Genomic DNA, 15,579 nt, shown 5'->3' with positions numbered 1-15,579 from the left:
CAGACAACGAGTCCTAACTCTTTGCCAATGATATGGCAAAGACTCTGATGGAAATGGCAGGGATGTGTACACAAAGGTGAACATAAATAAATGTGTGTATAATAAACGTGGTTGCTGGAGATGGACACAGATAAATAGGTATGCAATTGGACAGGGATGGCTGGAGACGGAGGGAAAGACACTGGTTCAGCTGTATCCCAGTGAGTTCACAGAGCTTTCATGATCTAAAAAATGTGCGACAGCAGAATTTCTATTAAGAAGGTTAAAAAAGTTAGTCCTACCTCCTCTTGGGCAATTCAGAATAAAGCTATCTCAGAATATAATAAATATGTCATAAAATACACTATTACATAAAAAATTTAGGGACGAAAACAAGACAAAAAAACAAGGATCCTAAAGGCAGAAGAATGCTTATTTAACACCTTTAAATATCTGAAACTGTTTAAATGCTATTAGATTGGCACCTAGAACCCCAAAATTTCTACTTTCCCCTGGGAAAGTAGAGGCTATGCCTCTTCAATCATCCCCTAAACGCAAAGAGGTTTGACCCCCATGCAATGGATAAAAGTCACCCAAAAAATGAACAAAAGAGGTGTTTGGAAAAACCAGAACACCATTCATCCCAGCTAACGACTTGTTCATTATGAGTGATGATGGATAAAGACTTCTCATGCTGAGATGAAATCAAGATTTATATGCATTGTTTCCTCTCCCAACTTGTGGGAAGATCATCATCATTTAATTCTATCTCTGCGGCCAGTGATGGGCATCCAGAGAGCTGGTTATCAAACGGCGCAGTCAGCTGGCAAAAGCCGAAACGTGCAGTTGGCACATCTGGACGGAGCCGCCACAGCCGAGGGTGAACAATGACTCCTGGCAAGCATCCAAATTGCTTGCAGACGCTAGCAGGTCTCATCTACAACCGCCCCTACCAGCATCTCTCTCTCTCTCTCTTTTTTATGAGAATCAGATTTTCATTGCTCCAGTCAATTGCTCTCCTCTGCCATTTTTTACAGCTCTTATCGTTCCCCTGGAATATGGCCTTGAGACAGCTCATCCGTGTCCTTCACTGGGTTATCTCTTCTAACTTTTATTAAAACTTCAGCTTTCATCTGAAGATAGCTAATTAAATCTGGAACAGATTACATTCCTCCCCTTAAAAGGAACACAGAACTATTTTCCTCAACCCGAGCCACGCTTTTTTTCCCTTTCCAAAACATAAAACCAAAGGTGTTTAAGAAGTCTCATTTGCTTACAAAGCTAAGATATTTGACATGTCATAGATAGGTTGATTTATACTAAAGTTGTCTATGGTGTGATAAATCTTTGCGCTATTTCTCAAAATAATTATTTCTCAATATTGGGGATATTTTCTTTTCTCGTATCCTTTAAATATTACAGCTAATACCACCAGCTTATTTTCTGTATAAATTGGGTAATGAGGAATTAGCGATTAACAGCTACTTGTGTCAAGTGATTTATCTTAAAAAAATTTTTTTTTTTTACAGTTGCCCTCATTTTGGTAAAAATGAAAAAATGTTTTCTTTTATTCTATACCCCAAACACTAGCAACCAGAAGTTTCCCCCATGGAAAACTACATGAAAACATGAAATTAAAAGCAGTGCTTCAAATTTAGGGTTAAATCAGTTTTCCAGACAGCTTTACGCCAGCTAATAGTTAGTCAAGTAGCGCTGTCTTAATCTATCGCAAATTAATGATGAAGCTTCCGTAAGTGACATGGACACATTCTTCTCACATATGTCACTGACCCAATCCCTTCCTTGGGCCCAGGGGCAGCTTAAAATCACTCTTCTGCTGTACACTTGCTATTGAACCCAGCAATGACATCTGAACCAATCTAGCCAGCCATCAAACACCCACACCAACACCCACACCCAGCACTTTTAACTAAGGGTTAAGCTTCTGTTGCCAGAGTATGATTTAACTGTCCCACCTGAAATTTTCTGGGATCCTTTTCTTCGCTTCACTGCCTTTAACAAGATTTCTTTCATGGTGACCTTTGTGTTGTCCACCTGAATAAGGGAGAATCCATGAGCAGCATTTCTGTAGGAAAAGACAAACATTAAATCAAGACCAATATTCAACCAAAGAGATGTTAATACAGTCCTCACTGAGTTTCAATTTGAATAAGTGTACACTGAAGTGTCAATTATTTTAAAAAGGGTTAAATAAACAAACTTCTAACGCGAAAAAGAGAGAGAGAGAGCGCACGTGCGAGAAAAGCATTCTAATATGAACAGTTCCAAGTGAAAGAGAGGGCAGAATTAGGGAAGATGTTTCTATGTATCTTAAATTGAATCCAATTGGTCTGTGTGGGTCACTAGTACCATGGCTTCCTAGTGTTGGTTCCCAAGCCAAATCCTGCAGCAAGGACTAACAAACGATAAACTTGGCTTGTGTCAGTAGATGTCACTGCAGGCAGATACTACCATTATATTAAAGCTCATGGAGCCCTGGAGGGAAAATGGGGGGTGGGGGGGTGGATATGATAGCCCAAAGCAATTTAGAATAAGGAAAACAGACTCTCCCTAACTGGCAAGCAAATAAATAAATTAATAAACAAGCATTAAAAAAAATACACAGTCTGTGTACACTTCAGTAGTAATGTTTTAATCTACTTAGTCTTAGAAGGTCAAGCAAAATATTAGCTGAAGTGTAAATAATTACGACAAAATAATAACACTACTTATAAGCTTCTAGCCAATCACACTTGGGGTGGGGGGGGGTCATCTAGATAAGAAAAAACTGGTAAGGAACAAGTAGCCTTAAAAAAGAAGCCCATCCCTGGGTGAGGTATAACTTCACTAAGACCGTTAACTGCAATAGCAGGTATCACAAATACTACTCACTATGCTTGGGCACTGAAACAAAACAGGCCAATTCCAAGCAGCTCATGTAACAAATGGGACCCAAGTTTCCAACTATGGAACATGGGAATTGCCACAAGGGGTTTGGTTGCATTCCCATTTCCCCATAAGAATCTCAAAGCGGAACACAGCCAAAAAACATGGCAGAACTTCATACTGACAAGAAAACTGAAAGAAAAGCCAAGCCCCAAGCTAAGCCATGGAAAAGCTTCCCAATGGTAGGACAGGCTGGGAAGGGGCCTTAAACCTAGTTTGGACCCAACCAGGTGGCTGGCTTTCCAAGGGGGCTGGGGGCCGATCTCAAAACCAAGGACCCAATTTGCTTCCCTAATACAAAGACATCTCCACACCCCCTCCTCTCCATACGGCTTGCTGTTTAATCCTTGACATTCCATTTGTTAAAAGGCAAAAGCCAATGCTGCTCTAGCCAGCACGATCATCCATTTTAACTTGGTCAAGTTTTGCTCTCGAACAGCAGGCCTGAGAACTGTCAAGCTAATTTTACTGAACACTCTGTTACTGAATCATGCCTGAGCCCCGGCCGTTCTTTACCTCAGAAGCTGGACCCCATCCCAGAACAATCTTTAAAAGTTTATTTTACTGATCAAAGCAAAATAAGAAATAGCTCTTTTTTTAAAACTATATTTAGGGAGCGAGGTAGTAAGTGATGCTCTGGCAAGAGTTCTGAAATGTAAAGTGCCTTGTGCATTTATAAACTTGCGGGTATTTGCTCTGGCACTAGGCCAGTGTGTGTTTGGAACAAATGCCAATCATTCGCGTTCAGACTTGCCTTCCCCTGCTTTCTCCTCGGAAGTCAGTATGCGCTCCATCTGTGACAATATGCTGGGCGATGGATGAGTAGGACCTAAAAGGAACACCAGTCCTTGGGTACTCGCAAGCTAGTATTGGGCTAGATCTCCCAAACTTCCATCTGTCCGGGTTCCACCTGAACTATTTTAGATTTGAGCCTGCTTATAAATTGCTTACATTCTCTCCTAATCTGCTGCTGGCTGATAGCGTTATTTCCAACCAATACATTTATCTTTTCAGCGAAGGCAGACTAAAAGCTCAAAAGGAAGCCGTGTGTTTGGACTAACTTCCATAAATTAAAAGTGTCCTTTTAAAAGATTTTTGAACCGAGGAAAATCCCTAGTCTGTATTTTTCTGTCATTTTACCAAAACGTACCTGGGTGACAAGGTTAAAGCATGCGGAGGAAATCCCTGGCACTTATCATCCACAGGCATTACTGATAAACTGTGTGGTAGAGGAATAAAGGATTACCTTCTGTATTTTTTCATTACACTTTTCTTTTGTTACAGAATACATAAATCCATTGTGGCACAATGTAATATGTATCACCATGCTACACCTGCGGACGCTTCCGAGCGGCTGCCATGTCTGTGCAGTCAGGAATGATAAGTGAACCACCCGTGAATGTTAACGATAGTGATCATTCTGAGGTAACTCGGCTCTCCATCTTCCTTTACAGCCTCTGTGCTGAAGCCAGGGTAGCAAGGTTCATGAGAGGAAAATGAAAACAACAGTGAAGGGAAGGGGCATGCTCGGCACTCGGAATGTGCCTTCGCGGGTGTGCGGGATCTCACTCGGGGGCTCCGTTTTGGTGAAAACGTGCACATTTAAAGGAGAAAGAGGTTGTGACCCACGTCCTGCGCCCTCAGCCACACCTAATGAAAGTTTCCTCAGGTCAGCCTCGCACTCCACTCACTCCTCTCCCTCCAGACGAACGCCAACCTTGGATCTTGTCCCAAGTCTACGGCACTTAATGTTTCTAAAACACAAGAGTACAGGATCTAAGTGGTTCTCAGAATCCATGTAGGTGCAACTGTTCAGTTACGCTCCCATTTAATAAATGGATACGGAGACTTGCTACCACAATTTTCAGCTTGACTTCCAAACAGTCTGGGTTTTATGCCTCATTTCTTCATATCCAGGATTTTTTATGGGCTTTCTAAGATGTCTATGGAAATACATCCTGTAAAGGCACTTTTATTTAATTTTGGGCACTGGGTCTGAGACTGAGGAGACGATGATCTTGGCGGACCCGGGGCAGCAGGCGGGGAGGGTGCTAGCCCTGCTTCCCTTCTTCACGGCACTGCATTTCAGTCTCTGGGTTGTGACCTGCGCTGGGGATGACCAGCCCTTGCACAGACAGGCAGATGGATGGACAGACAGGTGGGCTGCAAACCCACTCTCAGCTAGGAAACTGCTCCTCCTCCAGCTCCCCTCGTGGACAGACAGCTTCTTTTCTGCCAGTGCAGGGCATTCTAGGGGCACTGAGCAGAAGCAGCCGCCCTTCCACAGCTCCTTGCGTTGCCCGTGCTGGGTCCAGGATGACGCGCCACCTCAGGGAGCTGACTAAACGCTGCCAGGAGTGCTTCAGTCAATTCCAAGTTAGGTCCTGTCAAGTCTCGTAAACACTGGAAAACGTATGGGCATTTTAAAAAGAGATTACTCACTTGAGGAATTCAGCTCTGTCCCAGTGCAAAGCCACTCAGTTACCAGAGGGAAGTTTTTATACCAGCATTAACCTAACACAATGAGCATTTCTACACTAAGCACTGAACTAGAGGCGGCGGTGGACAGAGAGAGAAGTAGGGGCACAGGTCTTTATCTGAGAAGCTTGGATTCTATTTATAGCGGCAGAGCTGGAATCAGAACCCAAGTTGGAAGGCAACATATTGTAGAGGAAGACACATGGGCTGGGAGTTAAATACCTTTTGGTTCAAATCCTGGCTCCATGGCTAACCAAAATGTCTTAAAATGTGGGAACCTCAGCTGCGTCCACGAAATGAGGAGGCCACGTCCCTATAGAATTGCCAGGAGGATAAAATAGACAATGAATGCCAAGCACCTGGAACTAAGGCTGGCAAACAGTAAAAGGGGTTTACGATGTTCCTTCTCTTGTGTTCCCCTTGTCCCAAGTCATCACCCCAAGAGAAGAGGCCCCATTCAGCCCATTTCCCCAAAACCCCCAGGAGATATTGCTTATTTGGGGGAATGGATCTCAACCTTCATTGCTCATAATTGATAACACAGGGCCATGAAAATGTGCAATTGGCTGGGCATGGTGGCAGCAGTGGGACACTATCAGTAAGCAGCCCCTGGCCCAGGCATCAAACCCCCCCTGAAGCTCAAAGCAGGGCACCCTGGGCTCCGGTTTTAAGGTTTTCCTTTTTGAGAGAGTAAACCAGAGAAGTAGGTACGTTCCACCTCGGCTTAACTCAGCTTTGGGTGGGGATAGTGGAAGTCAAAACTCAAGGTGATAATGCAGAGAAATCCAGTGAGATTTATTAAGTGTCTGCTTCTGCAGAGTACAAGATGTTATTATTCAACAATTACAACAATAATAGTAGCATCTACTACCTACTGAGCACTTAGTATGTGCCAAGTGCTGTGTTAAGCCTTTTAAATCTGCATTAACTCATTCTACCCTAAAATAGGCACTAATAAATTACATCCATTTTGCAAAAACTGAGGCTGGAAACATTAGGGAATTTACCTGAGGTCACTCATCTATTAAAGATCCTATTTTGGATTCAGAAATCAACAATACAGTCCCTAATCCAAGTAGCAAAGTCCAGTGGGAGAGAAAGACAAAGAAGCAAACAAAGAATTATAGTTCTGCATGATAAGCACAAAGATGAAGGCAAGCTCAGAGTGCTGCCAAAACACAGGGGCACTTAACCCAGCCGGTAAGGGTGAGGGGGATCAGAGAAGCTTCTTAGTGGAGAGGTCTCAAAACATAGTTGTCATTTAGCTCTGTATCATGAAAAAATGGTGGCAACACCAGAAGGCAGCAGAGCACAGCAAGTTCTAGAATAGAGCCTGCTTTGGAGTCCCAGCTCTGCCTTCCTTGGGTAAATGATATAATCTCTCTAACTTCTAGTTTCCTCATCTACAAAATGAGGCTAATTCTTAGACTGTAAGATTGCTGTCAGGGCTAAATACTTCTAAAATAATTAACATAATACCTGTCATAAAATAAATGCTTAATAAGCAATAGATAATAACTATCAGCTTTTCTTCATACAAAGAAGTGATATATAATGACGAGAAAATGACTTCAGTCAACATTTACTGAGCACTTACTTTGTTCATTTAATCCTTCCAGAAAAGGTAGGTGTTATCATCAGTCCCATTTTATAATGGAGGAAATTGAGGTTTGGCAAGGTTGAGACACATACCTGGAATTACGCAGCTAAGAAGTGGAGGAACCAGAACTTGAACCCAGGTCAGCCAGACTCCAAAGCCTGTGTTTTAAACCTCCCTATGGCCAAGGGAGTTTGGGGGAACTAAGGGGAAGAAGAGATTTCCAGAGAGCATATCTTCCAGATTGGAACCACTGACCAATCTATGGAAAAGGTCAACTCCCACTGTAACAAATTCAGTTTGATTATAAATGTCCCAGCTCTTAGACTAACCATATGACCTACAAGACTGCTTTTTAAAAGCCCTTGGAAAACGTCCTGGTTCCCTGAGCCACAGTATCAGTTTGTGAAAGTGGGAAAAGGCTGCCAAGAGTAGCACTCCCTCCTCCAGTCCTGACCAGTTCAAAATCGTGATGAAGACGTACTCCTTTGGTTCCCAGCCTGCTCTGGTCCCAATTCCATGCATGTTCATTTTCGAGCATTTCAAGGTAGAAAATGAAAATATACGAGCAAGAGAAAGCCTTATAATAACTGCAGCATGCCTGCTTTAAAGGAAGTCCTTCGGGTATTTCTTTATCCATAAAGAGAGTTTACACTAGTGGGAATGCCACATTTTGTTTCCCCTTGCACTGACAAAAAATTTTTTTTTAAAGATCAAAGCGTATTGTGTGAGTATGTGATATTTGACATTGGACAAAGTACTCTTTTTCAAAACAGACATTTTCCAAAAACATAACTCACTAGACTAATGGGCAGTGAGAAGCCAAAATGACTGCCCTCCGCCTTCTCCTTGTGTATCTTTGCCAGAGTCCTTGGGACTTGCCAAATCCGGTCATGCCTGCTTAGCTTGCTCGACTGATTGTGCCAGAAAAGAAAATAAGACACAGATGTATTTGAGCTCTTTGAGATGCCAGTAAGAGAGACAGCTAATGGCTTCATTTCGACCCTCCCCTTCCAGCTGGGCACAGGTGGGGGATAATGAGGTCCCTCTCCCTAATCAAACTCAATTATTTACTACTCTATATAACCGCAAAGACACTCACATTCAGTTCAGAATATAAAACACACCGTGGGCTACCTCCAACCACTGCCACTGGGTATTTATAACAAACTCAAGTGGCTAACAGTTTGCCTTGGCAGGAGTTTAAGTGTGTAAAGTTTTGCAAACTGTTTCTGTTCAAATATGTCCTGCTGAAGTGGGGTCCCAGGCGGGGTTCCACAACTGTCAGGTCAGTGAACTGCATAACATCTGAGAATGTATTCACCACACAGTGCAGACAGGATCTGGAAATCAAACGCTTCGTTCTATCGCACCCTTCTGAGAAGCGTCACGGTTTTTTCAACAGCAAGACTGACGTTGTATTAATAAACATTACAAGTCACTAGCCTGACATGTACATAGCAGTAGCTGACAGACTCCAACACAAGCTGAGGGGAGAACAGAGGAAATCAAAATGAGACATAGTAACTAAACATGGCCAAAGGGGGTGGATCATGAAACAAATCACATTAACATAAGAAATGTGAGTCCCAAACTTTTAAGATATATAGCAACTAAAGCAACAATCTGGTATAATTTTTGGATACCAAAGTAAGTTGATGGCTATCTAAAATATGTGCTTTTATTGTAGGAACAAAGTTATCCTGGCACAATTTCAACAGACAGACATTCCAGTGAGCAAAACATACATATTTAGCTTGTCTGACCTTTAAATTCTTAGAAGTATGTAATTAATGCTTTCCATCTTTATTACTTACTCCAATATTTCTGTCACTTTAAACAGACACAAAGAAAAATCTTTTCTTTTCTTTTCTCTAGACAGTAGCTGTTGCCAAAAAGGAAATCAAGTCAGATTTACAAATACAAAATTAAACAGGCTGCATATGTTACACTTCCATACACGAGGACAATCTGGACAATGAAAATGTTTGCTAATACAACAGAATGAAAAGAAACAACACACAGTTGGTCCTCTATGACTCAAGCAAACAATAAATAACTAGGATAATTTATAGCCATATTGTCAGGCCTGGTTACAAAGAGCACAGGCATCTTTTTTTATTCCTTGCCCTATTTTAGCTCTGCCCCTTACCAAACTGCACGACCTCGGATAAATAACTACCTGTCTCTGATCCTCAGCTTATATATTATAAAGATAAGTTGCTTATAAGGAATAAATGAGATAATGGCTACTAGGGGCGCCAAACTGAGTGTGCAAAAACGCTCATTTCTTCCCCTCACCCCCACTACCTCCTCTCAAGACCATTAAGGCAGTATCACATTAAGAGTACGTGCGTTTTCAAACTAATGATATCTTTTCATAAGGTCTGGTCACTTAGGGTGTATTGTGGAGATCTCATCAAGAATGCATACTAAAACCACTGAGACCCTTTTTTGAAAGGCCCTCATACAGGAAAGAGCAATGAATCTAGGGCATGCCTCCTAAAAAAGCAGCTAACCTTTCCCTTTATGCAGAGCCAAGAGAAGCCACAGCAGTCTCTGGGAGCCCTCTGCGCCACACTGACTGAGGCAGCCCAGCTTCTGGTACGAGATCCTCCAATGTCTACCCAGTGGTCCATTTCCTAAGTAGCAAAATCCTAACTGGATTCTATTTGCTCTGCAGCTCTTGGTTAAAATGATTCCTTTCCCATATCCACCTGACATATTAAACATTTTAAGTAAAACACATATATAGGAGGGCAATTTAATTAACTGACTTCTGATCTAGGAAGATTCTGTCCGTTTTATTGTTTTTGACTTTTCTTCCCTTAAACCCTTTCTTCCCCACCCCAGAGTAGGATCCCAGTGTGAAACATTAATGTCAACACATGTAACGCAATGACACCACCCCAGCTGCTTTTGTCATTGCCATTTTTAAAGTCAACTCAGTTTCACAAATTCTGATTGAATTAGCCCATGCTGGGGGATGGGAAGAGATGGACAATGCAAGTTCCTCTCCTGTCCACTCCAAGATCTCATTTTCATTTTCCCTTGTCCTACTATGTCTAAAGGCCTTGGCGTGGTCATTGTTGGCAAGGAGCACTTCTTCAGATGCTGAAAACCAGCTGAGATCCAGCTCTTAACTAGTATTAGGGGCCACCCCCCCCGTACCTCTCTGTCCCCTACTTCTCCCCTCCCACACTCCTGACAGCCAAACAACTTCAATGCTTAGGCTCAGAGTAGCTACTAGCAGTCAGCAAGTTAGGGACTCCTGTTTACATACACGTTTGCTCTGTCCAAAATCAATCAAGAACAATGGATACCTTAGAAATCCGCTTGCTGATCTGGTAAAGGAGGCCGTGTCCACTAACAGGCTCCTAATTTGTACTTTGTTAGAGTAATCCATTCTCCTTCCCCTAAGGACAACTCTTATTTCCAGGGGTTTCCTGGGGCCCAAGGGCCTGGGAGGGCAAAACCAGCCTAGCCCCAACTCAGTAAGAACATCAAAAGGTATCCAGCTCCACACTCTTTTCCACAAAACACTTTTCCAATTAGGGATTCATTTAAGTTAACTAGCTCCTGTTTTTAAATGTAAGTCATTATATAATATAATACGTCATTATCTCCGCATGATGGAACAAAGAGAAATTTGAAATTTTCTTTTATATGAAGAAACAGATTTTCTAATTTTTCTATTCTGTTTTCCGTAACATCTTATGGAAAAACCCAAACGAACTTTTGGGCCAACCCAATATAACGGACATGTATTAATTGTGCAATAAAAAATAATCCAAAGAAAAGTTAAACCTCATATACAACTTAGTATGAATTATTCAGGCTGATAAATCTCTGATAAAAATAACAAATAGCAACTACATAACACTTCCTACACACTAGGGTCTGAGCTAATTTTCTCATAGCAGCATTTCCTACCTGAGGTTCATGGACCCCCCCCTAGGGTCAAAAGATGCATTCACAGGCTCTCTTGAGTTTCAGAATTTAAAAATTTTGCTTTTAGTTCAATGAAAATCATGTACATATGATTTTCACTGAAAAGCAAAATTTTATATAGATAGATAAATAGATGTATATATAGTGACTTATATAAGCAATAGATAGATAGATATGGATATAGACCATTCCCAGTCTTCCATGTTCCTCATTCTCCATCCAGCTGGGGGGAGCCCTGAGTCACTGCTTGGAGGAGAAATACCCAGGAGAGCCACTTGACCTTCATTAGACAGATGTGAACAAGAAATAAACATATAATAAAGCCAGGGTCAACCAATCTAGCCCATGTCCATTCATTTATGTATTTTCTATGGCTACTTTTGCACTATGATGGCAGAGTTGACTCACAGAGACTGTATGGCCTGCAAGCCTAAAATACTAACTATCTTGTCCTTTATAGAAAAAGTTTGCCAACATGTGGGATGAGCTGGTGAGATTTGGGGGGTTGAGTATCCTAGCAGTTGGTTATTTAACATCAGTAATAGACTTAGAAAAGCCAAATGGCATCAGTGCAAGCTACGTGCCAAAACAGTTTGCTGAATGAGGAAAAGTGGCAGGAGAAGTGTACACAGGGCTCTTTATGGAACAGACTTGCTGATCTCTGAAGAATTCATCCCCTGCAGTATGCAAGTCACACTGTGCACAGGACAAATGAGGCAGAGAGCCCATCTATGAACAGAACCAACTGACAACAGCAGAAAGTAAGGTGACCCAACATCCTGGTTCACCCGGGACTGAGTGGGGTGCTCTTGGACTTAGGACTTTCTATTTTAAAACAGTCAGTTCCCTGGTGGGGAAGGGATTCCGGGCTTAGTGGTTAGGATTCCGGGCTTTCACTGCCGTGGCCCGGGTTTAATACCTGGCTGGGGAACTGAGACCCTGCAAGCTACACGGCGTGGCCAAAAAATAAAAAATAATAAAACAGGGAAAATCCTGGGTAGGACTGGCATAAACTGGTCATCCTAGCAGAAATGTTCTTTATTTTTCCAATTAAAAAACATTTAAAATTTGGGGTGGAGGGTGCACTATAAATCAATTGGCCCATTAAAATAATGGACTAGTACCTAAAAATACATTCATTGTTTAAAAGGACAAATAATATGATAGTCTGATGTTTCATATGAAAATCAGAAGATTCAAGTTGACAAGTAAAACAATTAACATCCATTAAACCCCACATCAGTGATTTAATTTCAGCAAAACATCATCTGTTGCATTAAAGTTGTTAATTTTTATTTTATTAATGTTATAGTTTTATTTGCATTTAATTTGTAATTTTTTTGGATTGCATAAAGACATGGAATTTATAGCTAGAATTTTACATTTGTATGTGTTTAAGTAACATTATAATAAAACAAATTTGGGCAAACACTGAAGTTTCAGGAGAATTAATTTTCCTTTAAAAGAGGTCTGTACATTACTTACATTTAAGAACATTCCTCACAACAAATCCATGAGGTAGTAATTACCATCCTCACTTTACAGATGAAGAAACTGAGACCACAGTCATGGAGCAAGTCACTAGTGAAGCTGAAACTTGAACCCAGGTTAGCCTAAGTTCAAAGGCTGTGCTGCCTCATTTGGAGTAGGGAAAGATGGTATATTGGAGACTCCTGGTTGAACGGTATGAGGGCCTCTGAAGAACAGAAGGCAACCTGGGGCTTCATGGTATTCAAAAGGCAGAAACAGGGCTGTAGAAGAGGTTAAGTGGGCTCAGAAAGCAAGGTGGGACAGAAAGCTTGCCCTAGGGCCCCCTTCTCCCCGAGCAGCCCACAGACACCTGAAGATTCATTTGTTCATTCCTTCTCTAGGAAGCCCTGTGCTAGGCGCAGGGATGGTTTAGGCAGTAATGCAAAGATGGTTCAGGCGGTAATGTGAGCGATGGGGAGCGGCAGATGAAGCTTCGCTCGCTCACTCGCCTGCTGCTCACCTCCTGCTGTGCAGCCTGGTTCCTAACAGGCCGCGGACAGGTACCAGTCCGCAGCCCAGGGGTTGGGGACCCCTGTCTTAAAGGATGTCTGCCGATCTCCAATGTCCACCCCTGTCCGTGTTCAGCAAAAGTTATTCCAACTCAGCCTTTACTCAATCTCTCTATTTACTCCATTACCACCATAGTAATGGAGCTATGCTGGGTGTTGTGGGGCACTAATGATCCAGTTCTTGCCCTCAGAGGATTTTTATTAATAATAACAACAATTGCAGCAAACACTTAGATAATGCTTATTTAGGCTAGGCACTGTTCTAAGTGCTTTGCACATATTAACGCATCCAATCCTCACAACAGCTCTATGAGAGAGGTATTATTACTACCCTCATTTAACTGAGCCGTAGAAAAGTCAAGTAATTCATCTGAGATTTCACACACACTAGTAAGGGCAAGGTCAGAATCGGCACCCAAGAAGTGGCTCCAGGGGCCACCATGCTCTTGAACTTTGGCCTTAAGACAGTGGGATTCACTTGAATGACTAGACCAATACTTGATTCCCCTACCCACATCCCAACCATCATCAGGGTGTTGGAAAAAACATGGACTTTGAAGTTAGGCATGGGGTTAAGTCCAGGCCTGACAGCAGTACTTCCCAGCCTCAGTTTTCATGTCTCTAAAATGGTCATAATAAAAACTGGGCTATTTTCAGATTAAATGAAATAACATATACATAGTTGGCCTTTAGTAAATACTAATTCACTTCCCATTGTCAAACCTAGCTCCTTCTTCCTGGCTCAGTGCAGTGTCTATGCAGCCACTTCCTGCCTATTCTCCACTGGGAGAGAGATGCAAGGAGGAAAGGGAGGGAATGAAGAGAAGGAGCAATGGTTTCACTTCTTTTGCTGGCACTTCACTCTCTGAAACTTTGGATATGTCCCTGGAGACTCCTAAAGGTCTGCTCTGTCCTGCATTTGCAGGAGACATTTTTCTAACTTAGAATTTAGACCAGAAAGGTGAATGGGAGGTTGCTGAACCAAAAAAACATACACAGGGCAAATGGTCAGTGATTTGTACTATTTCATCAGACAACTGAGAAAAAGAAGAAAGAGAAAATGTATTGACATTTGTTCTAAATGCTCACATATAAAGATTTTACTTGACCTTGTGTTTTCAGAAACACTCCAGACATATTGAATAAACTCCTGGAGTTTAGAATAAAAAAAGGATTGACTGTGGTGTGTGTGTTTGGGAGTGAGAGTGCAGGGATGGGAGTAATTCAGGAAAAAAAAAAAAGTATCAGGTTTAAAGCACTTGTTTTCCCATTCTCTCTTCCCATTCTCTGGAAGGTAGGGTTCACAGTGAGACACCGTGTAGCCTTAGATGCTTCTCCTGGGAAGGTATGCCCAAACCACCCCCAACCTCATTCTATTGAAAATCACTGATTTTAAAGCTCTTGTTTGAAAAAGGACTTTCAGATCAAAAGACTGCTATGATCATATGTTAATATTTATGTAGTAAAAAATTATGTGCTAATGAGAACAGTTCTTCTAGTGATTTATTAATAAACAATAGAATTTCAAGCAGAAACTACTGACATTTCATTATATACATCTTTTAAAGTAAAAAGAAAAAACTTCTAATGATACCTTGTAATGGTAAGACTGAAAAGATGGTTTTATGAATTTTATTTGTAGCATTGTAATAGATACCTCTTCAGAAGGCTATATCTGTCAATACAAAGCGAGAATCTGAAGATGTTTCTACCCTGATCAATAATCCTATTCACAGGGAATTATCCTAAGGAAGTTATTCAACAGAAATAAAAGGGATATAGATAAGGACTATCATTATAGAATCACCTGTTAAAACCAAAACAAGGAAACAATCTAAACATCCTCTGACAGGCATCCATTTCATCCCGTACATTTTTCTGCTGTATTGCTCATCACATTTGAATGATCTGTTTGACAACTCTCCCCCCACTAGACACTAAGCTCTGTAACAGGGGCTGTCTCTGTCTAGATTTTTTTGAAAAATTAAAGTACTACTTTATTAAATGAGTTATTTTATATAATATGAACATCAATATAATTACAATTGTAAAAAACTTTTTATAACAAGGATGAACTGATTTTCAGATTTCCAAATCAGAGTCAACTGTACATTTACACAGAACTGTCTTTGCGTGAAGTCCAAAAAGGAACAGCATAAACATGAGGGTTTCTGTAGCCCCTTTATTTTTGCTGATCAACGGTTTGTTAGAAAAGCAGCTGCAGGTTTTTACCTAAGGTCTGAGACATGACATAATAAATGTAGATTGTAGGAATTAAGAACAGATATCAAAATATTTGTAATACAATGTTAAGTAAAAATAACACGATATGTACGCTAGAACTGAAACTGTAATATATATACATGTGGAAATGATTATACAAAAATGAAAATATTATACTGGGATGGAGGAATCATTGGAAAACTTTTAAATTACTTTAATATTCTTTAAAGTTGTTGTTTGAGTGCCTCTGAAATGTAAAAAGAAGGAAAATACGTGATGTTATATACACCAAACATGATTTCAGGGTAGGGATGAAATGACAATAATAAAGCTTGAGGAGCCACCCCCGGCTCACTCCCAGGCACA

At 41.2% G+C, this 15,579-nt stretch overlaps 1 protein-coding gene across 4 annotated transcripts in view; it reads right to left on the bottom strand.

Annotated features, from left to right (window-relative positions):
- MAPKAP1 (MAPK associated protein 1) overlaps window positions 1-15,579 on the bottom strand; it is a 235,563-nt gene that overhangs the window by 92,351 nt on the left and 127,633 nt on the right. For all 4 annotated transcript variants that reach the window (XM_068552244.1, XM_068552245.1, XM_068552247.1 and 1 more), the window contains one exon: window positions 1,956-2,065. In XM_068552244.1, the coding sequence (XP_068408345.1) occupies window positions 1,956-2,065 (110 nt within the window). The remainder of the gene's footprint in view (window positions 1-1,955; window positions 2,066-15,579) is intronic.

This window comes from Eschrichtius robustus, chromosome 10, assembly GCF_028021215.1.
Source record: "Eschrichtius robustus isolate mEscRob2 chromosome 10, mEscRob2.pri, whole genome shotgun sequence".
NCBI classification, from domain to species: domain Eukaryota; kingdom Metazoa; phylum Chordata; class Mammalia; order Artiodactyla; family Eschrichtiidae; genus Eschrichtius; species Eschrichtius robustus.
The sequence above is the reverse complement of the archived record's forward strand: the minus strand, read 5'-3'. Positions and strand labels throughout refer to the sequence as shown.